General features: G+C 39.4%; 1 protein-coding gene across 1 annotated transcript; it reads right to left on the reverse strand.

Moving 5' to 3' along the window:
* Nucleotides 1-16,371: 16,371 nt before the first annotated feature.
* On the reverse strand, nucleotides 16,372-17,438 carry LOC140765534 (CASP-like protein 4A4). Its single transcript, XM_073104673.1, has 3 exons — nucleotides 17,054-17,438; nucleotides 16,828-16,963; nucleotides 16,372-16,746 (listed from the first exon to the last, which is right to left on the reverse strand). Exons 1-3 carry the CDS (start codon nucleotides 17,365-17,367, stop codon nucleotides 16,564-16,566), a joined length of 633 nt encoding a protein of 210 aa, XP_072960774.1. The 5' UTR covers nucleotides 17,368-17,438; the 3' UTR covers nucleotides 16,372-16,563.
* Between the last annotated feature and the right edge of the window lie 257 nt (nucleotides 17,439-17,695).

Below are 17,695 nucleotides of genomic sequence, written 5' to 3' on the forward strand. Positions count from 1 at the left end.
GTGTGCGCAGCAGACATTCGGATACATGCCGTTCGCCAGGGCATATGTGGCGAGTTATCCTCACGAGATTTCTATCAGCTAGAAGGGTGCCCGGTCTGGATGGATGTTGATACCCTAGCGGATGGCAGGGTATGGTTATATTTGAGATACTCCTTGCGGATGGCAGAGTATGCTCTGAGCCTTCGGGCATGATGTTGAGACCGGGTACCGGGTGTTGACTGTGCACAGTGGTCTAGTATGATGATATTATACCGAGATGTCGGTGATGATCGTGATGTTGAGAAATGCATATGATTTCATTATCATTCGGTTACCTGATTATCGAGTGGTCAATATGCATCATATATGGTTGCATTTGATATCATAGCATAGTCATGATCGGTATGCATCATGTGTCATATTTGAGAGAGAGTTATGATGATAGATGACATGGAGATTTGTTTACTCATGGTCGAGGATTATATACTTTTATCAGTTATGACGTGTTATCTACTTTTCATTTATATATTATTGAGGATACATTCATATACTCATTCATGACATGATACTCTTTCTGATTCATATTATCCAGTACATGATTTACTCTCTGTTTGGCATCACTGATTCGGGGTAAGGTCGATTCACTGAGCCTTTTGCTCATGACTCTCTTTATTTCTTTTCTAACCCCCTCAGATATGTGGTACGTGATAGCGACTTGAGAAGATATTTTAGAGCGATGATGAGGTGAGCTATAGATACGAGATGGTATAGATGATAGTTTATATAGAAATCGAGTTGTACCAATATTTGATATTTGTACTCTTTTGTATTAGACAATGATTTGTATAATACAGGTCGAATCATAGTGTACCCTTGTATTAGTTATTTTAGTTGTATCTTGATGGTTTGTTGTGGCCTGTGTGGGTCCTGCCAGATTATGTAGCGGTCTAGTGTATATTATTGTGGACTTTGATATTCATATGTTAACAGGTTTATTTGGTTAAGAGTATGATTTATTTGGTGATGGATTATGTGATCATGGATATGTTAACAGGTGTTATTTGATGATGTCATGAACGTATGTGCACAGGAGTGTATCCATGCGTGACGGGCCCCGCCCGACTTGTCGCGTGCGCCGCGCGTGCCGTGTGGGCGCGTGTGCGTGCACGTGCCCGTGCCGGGTGGGGGCGTTACACTCTCTCTTTCGGTCTCTCTCTCTCACTCTCCTATCTCTTTCAAACTCTCTTTATCCCTCTTTCTCACTATTACCACCGCCGCCCCACCAGCCTGCCATCCGCCGCTACCTCCTCTAGAACCGTCGCCGCCGTCGGTGAGGTCTCTCACTTCCCCTCTTTCCTTTTCTCTCCCTCTCTCTCCCTCTATCTTTCTTGCTTTGGGCTCAAGCTCACCGGAGCCGAGCCGCCAGCGAGAGGTCAGCAGTGTGCTGGCCACCAGCGACTGGTGCCCTCGCTGCCTGGCCCAGGTCCGCACTTTCCTCCCCTCCTCTTTCTCCTCTTCTTCTTCTTCCTTCTTCCTTCTTTTCTTTCTTTCTTTCTTTTCTTCTTCCTTTCTTCTTCTTCTCCATTCTCAGTCCCTCCTCCTCCTCCTCTTGCTACAACAGTACTAGTCCGAGCACTATAGCAAAGAGGATTATTGTTTTTTTTATATAATTATTTTCTAATGTTAAATAAATTAGTCTATTTAGATAATTAATTATTTTGATAATTTACACTCACCAAAATAATTTTACTAAGTATTTTTAGTATAATAATTTATTAATTTCAATTATAAATATTTTCTATAAATTTATTTATAGTTTAGTTATTATTTATTAGATTAATATATGTAGTCTCATTCATAATAATCTTACATTTATATTATATTTTATATAACTATTTTTAGTATATTATTATTGTCTAATAGTTTGTATAAGATGGAATACTAGACTTGCATATTATTTTTGTATAATAGGATAATGACTATTTTGCGTATGATAGGGTGATGGGTTCTTGTACTAAAATATCGGCTACAGAACAATTCCTTAAGATATGAATTTATTGTAGAAAGTAGTCTATGCAACTGTGGGAAAATATTCGATAAATATTTTTTGATAGTTAAAAAATTACGAAACCAATTAGGTTAGATCCGTAACTTCCTGATCTACAACTTTTGTATTTACACCTTTGCAGATTCGAACTGCAACTAGGACAAAAATATGAAAGAACGTGGGTGATGGTGGTGGTGACGGGTGGAGTGAATTTTAGGGTTATGGATGGGTATGGAGATGAGGGTGGATTGTGGATGTGATTAAGGGAAGTAGACGAAGAGAACGAAGTGATCAAGATCCCAAAGAAGAGGGGTGGCTCGACAGTCGAGGGGATTAGAAATTAGGAGAAACCTTGCCAACGGTAGAGGTGGAAAGATGGTGAAGAGGGAGAAGGGAGAGAGTCTAGAGAGAAGATAAGAGGGAAGAAATTAATAATCCAATAGTATAATGAAGTTGGCTGCCATCCACATATTTATAAAGGCTAGCCAATAAGTCCTAAAATAATATGAAACCCTAATTCTAGAGGATTCTCATCGATTGTGTTCGAACGCACTCAAAAAGCTCCATCTCTGTATGTGCGAATGCGATGCAGGAGTTCGAACGCGGGCATTTGAACTCGCCCGACTGTGTTCGAATGCACTCAAAAAGCTCCATCTTTGTATTTGCGAACCTGATGCAAGCGTTCGCAAGGGTGTTCGAATGCGACCCCTCCTATGTTCGAATGCAATCTATAGAAATTTTATTTTAATAAAAATAAACAACTAAAGCAATAAGAAAAGATCCTAACTAAGTGTTTCAGCCACCATGCTTCCCCCACTTTGCCCTCAAGGTAAAAAGTCAGGGAAACGCTCCAAGATATCAGTCTCCAACTCCCATGTCGCCTCATCAAATGGCTTTCAAGCCACTTAACTAAAATCTCCATCTCCAATCTAGTACTATGTCGTCGTCGGCGCCTAGCAAGTACACGAACTGGCTCTACTATCTCCATCTCCTCCAATGGCTCCGGTAGAACTGATCCAACGATCTCTTAATCTCCAATGCGCTCCCTCAACAATGAAACTTGGAAGACAAGATGCACTCTCGACCCCTTCGACAGCTCCAAATGATATGCAACTAGACCAATACACTATAACACCCGAAACGGACCAAAGTAGCGATATGCTAACTTTTGGTTACGCATCGGATGCAAGGTCACCTGTCAATACAGTCGCACCCTCACAAACACCCAACTGCCGATGTCAAACTCTTGCTCCCTATGGCTACGATCATAAACTTGCTTTATGTGGTTTAAAGCAAGTTTAAGATGAGCACATAACCTCCTCAATGTGGTGTCTCTATCTATCAACGCTAAGTCCACCTCCGTCCGGTTTGCAGATGTCACTAGATTATAACTGTGTAATGTCGGAGTCGTGCATCCATACACCACCTCAAATGGAGTTATGCCAATGCTGCTATGGTAGGCGGTATTGTAAGACCACTCTGCCCACGGTAAGAACTCCAACCATCATCTCAGCATCTCTCTGACAAAGCACCTCAAATACTACTCAATATCTTGATCTGAGACAATCGTGCGTGGCATGCTCGGGCATGTCATGTAACCGAGCAACATCTCTAACAAAAATTTCAGCCACCGACTTGGCTGAAAATGGATGTGACAATGCCTTGTCAAGCCATTCGACTAGAATCTCCATCTCTAATCTAGTATCATGACGTCGTCAGCGCCAAGCAAGTACATGAACTGGCTCTACGATCTCAATCTCCTCCAATGGCTCTGGTAGAACTAATCCAACGATCTCATGATCTCCATGATACGATCTCTCATTTTGGCCAAGGCTCGATCTATTTCGATTTTTAGATCTAGATAGGATCTGATACGGAACTTTGAAAATAGATCTCAAAAGATGCCGTCATTTGATCGACGTGAGATTTTGATATGTTGTAACCCTAGAAAAGGGCATTCCAAAAAATCAAGTTTCAGGTGAATCAGATGTTAGGATCTCGAGATATCATCTGATTAGTGGACAAACATCGGGAAGTCTATCTTAGGATCCGTGGATGGAGGCACGAGATCCTAGTGATGGTGGTTGGTGGTGGACCGGCGTTAATGGGGTGGCACCGGTGAATAGGTTGTGGTGGAAGGGTTATGGGTGATGGAAGGGTTAGGGCAAGTGTTGGATAGATTGGGAGAAGGGGGAGGAGTGGGCCGCCTCTAAGGGACTAGGGTGATTGGCCGGTCGAGGGAGGTTAGAAGCAGCATCGCCGGGGATCGAGAGAAAGGGAGAGAAGAATATGAAGGAGACAAGGCAAAAACTCCATTCATCAATTATAATTCCATGATTGCCATCCACACCTTTAGAGGCTAACCAAACAATTCAAAAATGATAATTATTAACCCTAAATAGTACATTTTCATCGACAGCGTTCGAACGCGCCCGATCGCGTTTGAATGCACATAATTTGCACTTCTCTGGATTTGCAAATGCGATGTAGGCATTCGTAGGTGCGTTCAAACGCAGCGTTCTAACGTACATTTTGCACTCTCTGAATGTGCGAATCTGATGTAGACGTTCACAAGCGCATTTGAATACACTCCACCCACGTTTGAATGCGACATACAGAAAACTTATTTTTTTAGAATTAAACACTAAAACAAGAGACAAAGACATCCATAAAATGTATCCATGCTCGAGATGACATCGGTGAAATCTGAATCGTATCGCTCCAATTCGCTCCCTTAGCAATGAAACAAGGAGGACAGGATGCACTCTCAACCCCTCAGGTAGCTCCAAACGATATGCAACCAGACCGATATGCTCTAACCCTTGAAACGGACCAAAGTAGCGATGTGCTAACTTCTGGTTTCGTATTGGACGCAAGGTCACCTGACAATACGGTTGCACCCTCACAAACACCCAACTGCCGATGTCGAACTCCTGCTCCCGATGACTGCGATCATAGACTTGCTTCATGTGAATTTGAGAAAGTTTAAGATGGGCACGCAACCTCCTCAATGTGGCGTCTCTATCCATCAAAGGTAAGTCCACCTCCATCCAATCTATCGATGCCACTGGGTTATAGGTGCGTAATGTCGAAGCCATGCGCCCATACACTACCTTGAATGGAGTCATACCAATACTGTTGTGGTGAGTAGTGTTGTAAGACCACTCCGCCCATGGTAAGAACTCCAACTATCATCTTGGCATCTCTCCAACACAGCACCACAAGTACTACTCAATGCCTCAATTGACCACTCGGTTTGGTCGTCCGTCTATGGATGGTAGGCCGAATTGAAGTTTAACCAAGTCCCCTACAATTTGAAAAACTCCATCCAGAATTTGCTCATAAATACACCATCACGATCTGAGACAATAGTGTGTGGCATGCCATACAACCGAGCAACATCTCTAATAAAAATTTGAGCCACTGACTTAGTTAAAAATGAATGTGACAAAGCAGAAAAGTGCGTATACTTGCTTAATCTGTCAACCACCGCAAAAATAACAGAATAACCATGTACCAGCGGATGACCTTCTATAAAATCCATAAAAATATCTTCCCAAACATGGTCTAGTATCGGTAAAGGCTGTAATAATTCGGCTAGTTTCAATGTAGTTTCCTTAGTCGCAAGCACGGACAAAACTTCTCACATCTCGCCTCAGTCCTAGCCATGTGTAACTCTACGATATCCTCCTATAAGTCCTCAAGACACCCTCATGACCATCCTCTGGAGTTTGGTGAAAGTGCTCCAACAATTTCTGTCGCAATCCATCGTTTGCGGGCACCCGAATGCACCCGCAGTACAGCAGCAAACCGCCTCGGTTCTCCAACTCTGGATGGCGCTCTAGATCATCCAATACCTCCTGTAACAATCTCATAACATTTGGGTCATATATACATGCATACCTTAGCTCATCAAGAAAAGGAAAAGTGGGAGAAGAAAATGCTGTGAGCTCGGCAGTATCAGGTTGGTGCGATAGTGCATCGGCCGCTCTATTTTCCCTTCTTTTCTTGTATTGAATTTCATAATCATACCCCAATAATTTTGTGACCCATCTCTACTATGCCAGAATGTGAATACACCGTCCCATAAAGTATAGAAGGCTCCTTTGATCAGTTCGGATAATGAAATGTCTACCGATCAAATAAGGCCTCCACGTTATCACCACATGTAGAATTGCCAATAGCTTTCTCTCGTAGGTTGATAATTGCTAGGATTTTTGTGATAAAGCCTTGCTAAGAAAGGCTATGGGACATCCTCCTTGCATTAGTACGACTCCTATGCTAGCTCTCGATGCATTATATTCTACAACGAACTCTTTGGTGAACTCTAGTAGAACTAGAACGGGTGTCGTTGTCATTGTTGTTTTTAGTTTTTCAAATACTGTAGTGGCTTCATCCGTCCATCCAAAGTCCTTTCTCAGCAAAGAAGTGAGAGGAGCAGCGATCTTGCCATAGCTGGCGATGAAGCGATGATAATACCTAGTCAGCCCCAAGAATCCTTACAATCATGTGGTGGAAATAGGGATCGGCCAAGCGGTCATGCATGCTACCTTTTGAGGATCCGCCACCACCCCTTCCATTGAGATGATGTGGCCTAAATACTCCACTTGTGGTACTCCTCATAGGCACTTGGACTTCTTAATCTTCAGTTGGTTTTATTTCAACAAAAAAAGCACATCCTCCAAATGCCGCCAATGCTCTATCTTAGTCCTACTATACATCAAAATGTCATAAAAAAATACCAAGACATACCTTCACAGTAGATGCCGAAAAATATCATTCATGAGGCCTTGAAAAGTAGTTAGAGCATTGGTAAGACCAAAAGGCATCACCCGAAACTCATAGTGCTCGTCCGAAGTCTGAAATATAGTTTTGTGTACATCCGTCCGGTGAACTCTAATTTGATGATACTCGGCTCTCAAGTCAAGCTTGCTGAATATGGTTGCCCCTGCAAGCTTGTCCAACAGCTCCTCTATGACCAGAATGGGAGACCGATTCTTGACGGTGATAGCATTTAGAGCTTGGTAGTTGACACAAAAATGCCTTGTCATGTCCTTCTTTCGCACCAATAGCACAGGCGATGAGTAAGAGCTATGACTTGGTTGTATGAGACATTACTCCAACATCTCGGCTACCATCTTAAAGATAACTTTTTTTGCACATGCGGATACCGATATAGTCTCACGTTCGCCAGTGCAGCCCCGAGCACAATCTCAATGCGATGGTTTGTCGTTTGCTTCGGTGATAACTCCTTTGGCTCCTCAAACAGTCCAGCAAAATTATGTAATAAATTAGACAACCCAATGGTAGTACCAAGACTCATTTGAGGCTCATCTCTTGTTGGTTCTAACTGAAGAAGATAGTCTCAATCACTCACACAAGGCAGCCCCACCATCAGATGCATCGCTGGAATCGGCAGAGACCGAACGCCATCAAGCCGCATATCTTTGTTTCCTTGCTTATATTTCATTCACATCCTCCGGAAATCAAAAGTGACGGGTCGCAAGCTCTGCAACCACTGAGTGCTAAGGACAATGTCCCCTCATCGCAGCGCCAATGGATACAAGTCCACAATGGTGTCGTGTCCTTGCACTCGTATACCGACCCAATGACACAAGCTCTCCGCTTGAAGCTTCATGCTATCACCAATAGCAACGTCAAACCCCGCGGTCGGTTCAACGTCCAAGCCAACCTTCTCACTAACCTCTTATCTAAAAAGTTGTGTGTACTCCCGAAATCGATGAGGACGTGCACACAATACTTTCTTACGAGTCTGTCCATCCGCAATGTCCTTAGCGCGGAGGTACCCGAAGATGCATGCACGATATTTCTGCTTAGATATCTTCCTCCGCGCCCTCCTCCACGGCCTCCTCATGGACCTCCTTTAAACACTCTCCATCACCAACAACCTCATCGTCCAATCTTTTGGACACCAATGATCAAGGGTGAAACATTCATCGCATTGAAAGCAAAGGCCCTTTGCACTTCGCTCCTCCACCTGGGCAGGTGTGAGAGTTCGAAGGGGGGGGGTCTTGTGCCTCCTCTAACATTAGAAGAGGGTCTCAAAGGTGGTCGTGCTCTAGTACTAGTAGCCACTATCTTTGCCAGGCGACGTTTTAGGTGCAAACCGGCCATCTCAGTTGCCCCAACTTGCTTTTGTTGCTATCTTGAGAGCCTTGTGCTTTTGCTCCATCCTCACGGCCTTCTCATAGGCCTCCTCAAGAGTGGTAGGACAGAGAGAATGAACATCCACTTGGATCTCTTTCCATAGCCCTAAAATGAATGTGCTCATCAATGTCGGTTCGGACCAAGGTGGCTCGCAACGACTACTAACTTTTTCAAATTCTGCTTGGTACTCCAATACGGTTGTTTTCTGAACCATCTTGCTTAATGCGGTAGCAAAATTTTCATATGTCGCTGTCCCAAATCTACATGTAATCCTCCTACAAAAGTTTGCCCAACCGATAAATCCTCCACCACAAATAGCCAATTGATACTAATGCAATGCTGTTCCTTGGAGGTGAAAGCTTGTCATTTGGACCTTTGCATTCTCCGTTGTCCCTTGACAATCAAAGTACTCTTCCACTTGAAACACTCAATCCATCGGATCCTTGCCTTAGAATTTTGAAAAGTCCAAATGTGTGGTTCTTACCCGAATAGCATTGTCGGGTTCACGAAAGATCCTTGATTTAGGTCTGAACCTTTGTGTTTATTGATCTCCTTCTCTAAATCCTCGAGTACGCCCAGCACCATCTCCGAAGGGATCAACATCATCCTCTAAGTGTCAATCCTCTTCATCAACAAAGCGCACCGGTGCCGCACGCCTCTCAAGTTCCACCACTGTCGATCTTGGGTTGTGTATCGGAGGTAAGGGATGATGTGTAAGAATAGATAAAAGAGGATCATTGACATTAACATGTCATACCTGAACCTGTGGGGTATCGGTTTGGTGTGGTCCCACTGCTGGTCCTTTTTGAGGCATCGATCTTCGTCAAGGAGAAGATAAAGCCAATTAGTTCATGACATATTCCTTTAAAGCATTATGATCATTTTGCATTGTGTCTACCCTATGCAACAATATTTAGAATATGTCCCTAAGTTCATCTGCCAAGCCCATGTTCACACCCATAGACGTTGGTTAACTTAGTCCTATCGTGGCCGCCCTAAGGAAATTGGTCAAACACACATTTCATGTTCTCTGTTTTTCGAACTTGATGCAAACATTCGAAAAGGCATTCGAATGCGTCTCCTTTCGCATTCGAACATGGCCTATAGAAAATTTATTTTAATTAAAATAAATAACTAATGCAATAAAAAAAGACTCTAACAAGGTATATTAGGATGCCGCCTTGATTAACTTCCCCACTATTAATATGCTCAGGGGTATGCCTTTAAAGATTTTGGTTCATGTTCACTAGGGTTGCCTTCATCTCTAACATTGTTTGTGTCACGAATGCCAAGGTTCGTGAGAGATCGGAAAGGTCTTCCATTCGTCCTTGCAGACTCTATGGGGATGGCGATCTTGACGGAGACATGTGGTCTGTCTCTAAGCCCTAGTCGCTTGTCTTTGCTGCCTTCGATCTTGTTGTAGCCATGATGGTCTGATAGGCTACAGAGCGATTCCTTCAAGTTCTGGATTTATTGCAAGAAGAAGTCCGCGCAATTGAGGGAAAATATTCACCAAATATTTTCTTGTAGTAAGAAAATTATGAAACAAAGTGGAATCGATTCATATCTCCCTGATCTACAATTTTCATATTTATGGTCTTCACATATTCAAATTATAACTAGGAAGAAAATATGATATAGTGTGGATGATGGTGGTGGTGACGGGTGGAGTGGATGTTAGGGTTATGGATGTTAATGGAGATGAGGGTGGATGAGTGATATTGTTTAAGTGATAAAGACAAAGGGAAAGAAGTGGTCAAGATCCCAAGAAAAGAAGAGGACTCGATAGACAAGGGAGATTAGAAGTTAGGAGAGACCATGCCAACGGTAGAGGTAGTAGGTTGGTGAAGAGGAAGAAGAGAGATTAGGGTACAGAGAAGATAGGCAAGAAACCAATATTCTAGTAGCATAATGATTTTGGCTGCCATCCACACCTTTATAGAGGCTAGCCAACAAGCCAAAAGAACAATTATTAACCCTAATTATAGTAGACTCCTATCGATTGCGTTCGAACATGCCCGATCACGTTCGAACACGCTCGATCGCTTTCGAATGCACAAAAGGCGTTCTCTGTCAATACGAACGCGATATAAGCATTCGAACGCACCCGACCATATTCGAACACATATTTAACGTTCTCTGTATTTGCGAACCTGATGTAGTTGTTCGCAAATGCGTTCGAACGCGCCCCCAACCGCGTTCGAATGCAACCTATTTAAATTTTTTTCTAATGAAAACAAATAACTAATGTAATAAGAAAAGACTCTAACTAAGTGTATCATGGTTCGAGGATCATTGGCTCTAATACCAAATTGTTACGAACCAGCTAGATCTGATGTGTAATGGTTCTGGACTGGTTTGAGGATGTAATTTTTAAAGGAAGCTGCGGATGATCTAGCCATTGGATCTTGCTGAATGTTGGATTTGTTGTCGCCCTTGAAAAGAGATTTTCAGCAAATCTAAGATCATTGTGGCTAGATCTTGAGATATCGACCGAACAGTAGCCTAAGGTCTAATGAACTCTAGCTTGTTAGCCCTTCAACAACTAGATAGGTGCTAGGTTAATTCTTTCAGAGTGAAGGGAGAGAAGTTGCTATAGAAAAGGAGGATTAGGAGTTAGAGGAAGCCGACCAAGGACTTGAGCGGTGGAAGGAAAGAAGTGGAAGAGGGTGCAAATGGTTAGAGCAAAAAAGAAAGAGATAAAGACAACAATGTCGTTTCTATTATCAAATAAACTCCAATTAGGGTCTCCTCCATATATTTATAGAGGCTTACCCTTGGGACCCAAATAACTAAGTTAAAACCCTAACAAACCATTAATTTTTGCCGCGGTGAGTTAGAATGCGTCCGATCACGTTCGAATACGCAAATACAGTTCTTTATCGTTACAAACGTGTGCAGGTGTTTGCGTTCGAACGCACAAATCACATTCTCTATTTTTTTTTTGAACACGTGCAAGCATTCGCATGGCTTTTCGAATGTGGTACATTGCGTTCGAACGCCCCCAACAAAAAGCTTTATTTCTTTAAGCAAAAATCTAACTAGATAAATAGGCTCAATCCAATAAATCCAATGTTGTGAGTGGAGCCATTATGACCCAATGAGAAGGAAATATGGGGTGGCAATACTCAAGCCAATAATTCTTATTTAATTCATTGATTGATTTAGGGTTGCACTACACACATATATAGGGGCTAGCCTTAATTGACTAGAACTAGGATTTGCGTTAAGTGCTTACATTGGAGATAAACATAATTAGAGATAAACATGACTTATATAAATCAGCTTTCCTTATCCTTCAGCTTTTTTTTGTTTTGCTGCAGATAGAGTTCGAATATGAAGAAACTTTAAATATAAAATTATAGATCATGACATTACCGACCTTATCTAAGTTTCATAATATTTGGACTTCAGATGAATATCTTTAGAATATTTTCTTAAAATTATGCAAAACTTAATTGAATTGAATTTAGCTAATTAAATAAACTCTAACCTATTAGACTCTAACTAAACCATATAAATAGAATAAATAAAATAACTAGACTTGATCCATCGAGCTCAATATCCCCATGATGTAATTCGACCTAACCCAGTTCACATCAGATCCTCCAATGGTTCTTAGTCTTCAAGTTGGTCTTCTGGTTTGCCTCCTATTGGTTCTTCCTCCTCAACTTCAATCTCATCATCCAAAATCATCATCGTCGTCGCTTATCAAGCATATTTGTGCCTTGGTGTGTGTAACGCCCTCTCCCGGTACGAGCACGTGCACAGGCCACGTGCCCACACAGCACGCGCGGCACACGTGACTAGTCGGACGTGGCCCGTCACGCACAGATATACTCCTGTGCACATATAATCAGGGCATCTTCAAATAATACTTGCTAACATATGCATACTCACATAATCCAAAACCAACTAAATTATAAATCTATTAACATCTGAATATCCAAATTCACAATAATATACACTAGACCACTACTTAATCTGGCAGGACCCACACAGGCCATAACAAACCATCAAGATACAACTAAACAACTGATACACGAGTGTACTATAATCTAACATGTACTATACAAGTCATCGTCTAATATAAAAGAATACAAATATCAAATACCGGTACAACTCAATTTATATATAAACTATCATCTATATCGTCTCGCATCTATAGCTCACCTCAGTATCGCTCTAAAATATCTTCTCAAGATATCTCAAGTCGCTATTACGTACCACATATCTGAGGGGATTAGAAGAAAAATGAACATGCCAACCATGACACAACTGATAAAAGTATATAATCCTCAACAATGAGTAAACAAATCTCCATGTCATACTATCATCATAACTTTCTCTCAAATATGACACATGATGCATGCCGACCATGACCATGCTATGATATCAAACGCAACCATATATGATGTATATTGACCACTTGATAATCAGGTACTCAGATGATAATGAAATCACATGCATTTCTCAACATCTTAGTCACCAATGTCATCTCTATATGTCATCATCATACTAGACCACTATGCACAGTCAACACCCGGTACCCGATCTTAACATCCTATCTGTAGGCTCAAAGCATACCCTGCCATACGCTAAGGGTATCTCAGTCATAATCATACCCTATCATACGCTAAGGATATATCAAAATCCATCCAGATCAGGCACCTTCCTAGCTGATAGAAACCCCGTGAGGATAACTTGCCACATATGCCCTGGCGAACGGCATGTGTCCGATTGTTTGTGCGCACAGACTCAACTAACCTCGGACATGGGCCACGAGATATCGCATATCAGCGACCAAAATCATCACTCCAGGCACCCTTAACCCTAGCGCCTACTTGGGTATCCTCACGCTTTCTATTAACTATCCTATCAATCACATTTCATGTTTTTTTTCTAAATGCCAGATCATATGCATATATCCAATGCGATAACAAGTCAATGCATAACATGAATTTTAAGTGGAACAGGAATCAAGAGAAAAATGATGCAATGTAGTCTCGAATCATGTATCTAACACATGCATACTCCCGTTAGTCTATCACATGCACACGCATGCTATAGATTATCTCGGTATACAATTATAGTAGTAAAATCATCTCCAATCATCTCTATATATCACCAAAGTACTCATATCTCAGATCAGCCTAATCACATGCATGATAAAATATGCTTGATTGAAATCATCTCTAGATAAAGTCATATAATCATGTTGGAGGCCAAAACATGCATGTACATAATATATGATATATCCTAATTTGAAAAAGGCGTCTAGGGGATAAGACTACTCACATCTTATCAGAAGACCTAACACACGTATCCCTCAGGTCCATCAATAAACCGCCACTCGACGCTGGTGAGATCTCCGGGGTCTCGAATAAGGTAGTTTAGAGTCTGAAAATGTTTTAAGTAATATAAAGTAAGTTGTTTATCTGATTATAATTCATTCGAGTAAAATAAGATATTTTATTAGGATTAATATTGATTAGATTTATAGGATAAATTTAATTGTGACAATATTAATATGCTATTTATATTTATTTAATAAAATCCTAATTTACTAATTATAGAAAATAAGTATATAGTAATTTATCTCCTTTTTATAAATAACCAAGACGATTATATATATATATGATTTAATAAAAATATAATTATAAAATAATATTATTAATAGTTATTTTGTAATAGTTACTCTTATTTAACTAATCCTAAATTATACGTAAAATAATCATTATCCTATTATACAAAAATAATGTGCAAGTCTCGTATTCCATTTTATACAAACTATTAGACAACACTAATATACTAAAAATAGGCATATAAAATATAAATTAAATATAAATATAAGATTATTATCAATAAGACTACATATATTAACTAATAAATAATAACTAAAACTCTAAATAAATTTATAGGCAATATTTATAATTGTAATTAATAAATTATTATATTAAAATGCTTAGTAAAATTATATTAGTGCGTATAAATTATCAAAATAATTAATTACCTAAATAGACTACATTACCTATCATTAGGAAATACTTATATATAAAAATAATAATAGTCCTCTTCCTGCACTGTCTGCTACACAGCAAGAGGAGGAGGGACCAAGAATGGAGAAGAAGAAGAAAGGAAGAAGAAGAGAAAGAAAGAAAGAAGAAAGAAGAAGAAGAAAAGAAGAAGAGAAGGAGAAGGAAGGAAGGGCGTGGATCTTATTATTATTTTATTTTTTCTGGGTTATTACAGTGTGTATCTTTAATCACAACAAAAATAGAACCATTTCATTCTTCAATTTTCCACGTGAAGCCTATGTAAGTCATTGAGTGGGAGCCCAAGGGGGCCCCTTCTCTCTAAAAATAGCCTCGAGCTGGGTGAACCCTTGCTACTGACAGCAAGCTTATTGACAATGAGTGGCTAGTTAGTGGATCTGCCCTCCATTTTGTTACTTATTTTATGTTAGTACTTTCTTCTTTTCCGTATTTGAAAAAGGCTAAGACATTCGAACGACCTTTTTGGGCTTTCGAATGTCTAAACCCAAGGTTACTAGTACTGAAATAAAAGTCCTAATGATATTTTAAGTTCAACTTAGTAAACCTAATATTTCCTATGAGATGACTCAATCAGGCCGAACCACATCACATTCTTACTAAAGGAAGGGGAAGGCTTGGTCGCACGCATTGGTGCCTCTTTTATTTGTCGCAACCAAAGGTGGGTTCAAAAAATATACTAAGGATTTTAGTGGTTTGCAATATGAAGAAGATTAGTCATGAAAATAATATTCAAGATATTTTAATTTCTTTTACTAGTGAAGAAAGAGAACTAGATAAAAAACTATTTTTTTAATACTTTACAAATGAGATATCTCTACATTTAGGATATTCTCAAAATTAGTGCAGGGGTAAGTTTGGTACTTTCAAAAAAAATTTGGGTGAAGCTGCAAAGTAAAACTATTAGGCAAAATCAAATATTATTTTAGTTTATGTGAAAATCGCCCAAATAAGATCAATTTTCTAGCCACAAGGATGGTTTCTCAAATTCCTGTTTGAAATTAAGATCCAATATATAATATTTATTATCTGTGATCAGGAATATTCTTTTTATCCTGAGCTCTCAGGGTAGTCATACAAAGACTTCGCAGTCACTTCATCTATGTATTTTACCCATCTTTCGGAGAACGGTATCATCTGATTGGTGTCTAATTTTGATTATTGGCTCGAACGAGAGGAATTGTAATTAAAGAAGTCTACTGAAGCTCAATTCAAGCTTAAAAAAATGAGCCTTATGACATTATTTATTTAGATTTGAAATATTGATTCAATTATCACCAAACAAAAATTCATGTCATCCTTATCCTGTAATAGTCGCAAGACAGCTCACCTAACAACCCACATCACTGCCAATATAATACGAAAGAGTAGGAATATAGAGAAACTATGATTTAAACCCTACTTTTTTTTAAGAAAAATTTATAGTTTAGATCTTATATTTTTAATATTTGAAAATCACATTAAGCGTTTTATCTAATATTTACAAAACACATCCTGCTGCTATATTTATTAACAAAATAAAATCAAACTCTTTAGTTAAGTTAACTGTCCTAAAAATATTACCCAAATACCCTTGTCAACCTAAACTCATTTTCACACCAAAAAATACATTTTTTTTAACAATCTAAAACACACTAATCTAGTTAATCAAATACAAAACATATTCAACACAAGGGCCTTGTTTGGTTCATGCATAAGATATTTTAAAAAAATTTCATACACAGCTCTTAAATGTAATTATGTATATTTATAATTTTACTCATAATTTATTTATTTAATTATAAATTTGAATAAATTTATATAATAATTTATGTTTAGTTATAATAAATAAATTAATTAATAATAGAAATTCTGGATAGCAAACGTGCATAATTTATGGTATGATTTACTTTATACAAGATTTAATGAAAACATATATAAATATTTAATTATAAAATTATTGTTTTCTAAAAAAATCTAATTTATAAATAAATATATCTTAAGTAGGGTTCAAACACCACCTAGGAATGGGCATATTGTTTTATCCAATTAAAATCTGGTTAGACTTTTGTCTGTGGGCAAAGATCTTTAATTTGCCTACTCAATGTTCTGTATTTTGGTGGAAATCCCTTGTTGCCCATCAAATTGCTTCCATTTTTAAATGGAAAATTATCATGGCTATGCTTACTGTTTGACTGAGTCCAGTCAGTAGTATTTGTTGGCAGAACTCTTACATGTCGTGTAAGAGATAATCGAAAATAATAGCAAAAGGATTAATCCCTATGATCGATTACGATCGGAGTATAATTAATTAGGATTTTACACAAACTAGTAGAGTCACCAGATAATCCTCTTGCACAGCTTGTATCCCGAGATGATAGCCGAGGCAGCGATAGCAAAGAAGGCAGCCAAGGATGCGATGGTCGAAACGATAGCAGCTGCTCTATATCTCTGTGGTGGAATTCTAACCGTAGCAAGCATCGATATTGAAGACGAAGATATAAGAAGATAGGCAACTACCTGATCGAAAAATAAACTCTTATTACAAATTAAAGCAGTAGTAACAAAAAAAAAAAAAAAATTGAACAAGTAATAAATTACCTGATCAAGGAAGAAGGTGATGTAATCAGATATCTTCTCAGGCAAAATGACCCCCTTAAAAGCTATATCCCATATGCTTTTGAACAACTGAAGAGCTGAGTATATTGATGTAACTATCACTGCGCTTAGGCAGTAACTGCAACATATATATATATATATATCATCTTTAATATTCCCTTCGTTGGAAGGAAAAAGGAGTATATACAAATGATTGATTAGCTCTCACCTGAACTCAGGGTGGTCTTGAAAGTTGAAAGCCGCCTGCGGACCTTCGGCGGCGTGTGGAGGTGGGGCGGCAAGGGATAAGGCCGAGGCGAAGGAGAGGAGGAAAGCAAGTGCTCGAAGGAGAATGTTTGAGCGGCGGAGGACGGCGAGCCTTGAGCTCCATGAGTTGGTAGAAGCTACGGAGTTGGCGAAGGGGGAGGGCGTTACCCCAAGAGGAGACAGGTAGTGGTGGAAGTGGTGGGGAGTTTGATTACCCGGAGGTGACAAGCTTAAGGCAATGGGAGTCACAACTATGTTGGTATTGGCTGCTGCCATAATATTTTTGTTATGTCAAAAAAGAAGGATAAGGATGATAAATAGGAGATGAGCCCTTAATTTTATATATTTAGAAGACGACTTGTAGTCTACTTCTAGTTTTCTTGAATTGACTTTTGTTTTATTTTTTAATCTTTTGAGAAAACCAAAAAGTGTAGAAACCCAATTATATTAGAACTAAAAATTGTACATGAGGAGGGAGGGGGAAAACTGTGGACCATAGAGGCCAGAAAAATCGAAAAGGACAGCAGGTTCTTGCTTATTTCCTCTACAGGAGAGAGCTTTGGTAGGTATTCAAGGTAGGTAGTGAAATGGAAGACTCGCAGGT

Source organism: Typha angustifolia, chromosome 8, assembly GCF_048772165.1.
Source record: "Typha angustifolia cultivar Huaian chromosome 8, ASM4877216v1, whole genome shotgun sequence".
NCBI classification, from domain to species: domain Eukaryota; kingdom Viridiplantae; phylum Streptophyta; class Magnoliopsida; order Poales; family Typhaceae; genus Typha; species Typha angustifolia.

Excerpts from the sequence above, each read along its gene's own strand:
- LOC140765534 (XM_073104673.1), bottom strand. The coding sequence starts at position 17,367 with ATGGCAGCAGCCAATACCAACATAGTTGTGACTCCCATTGCCTTAAGC. Across the intron at positions 16,964-17,053 it reads CAAGACCACCCTGAGTTCAG|TTACTGCCTAAGCGCAGTGA; the intron begins GTGAGAGCTAAT and ends TATATGTTGCAG. Across the intron at positions 16,747-16,827 it reads TCACCTTCTTCCTTGATCAG|GTAGTTGCCTATCTTCTTAT; the intron begins GTAATTTATTAC and ends TTTTTCGATCAG.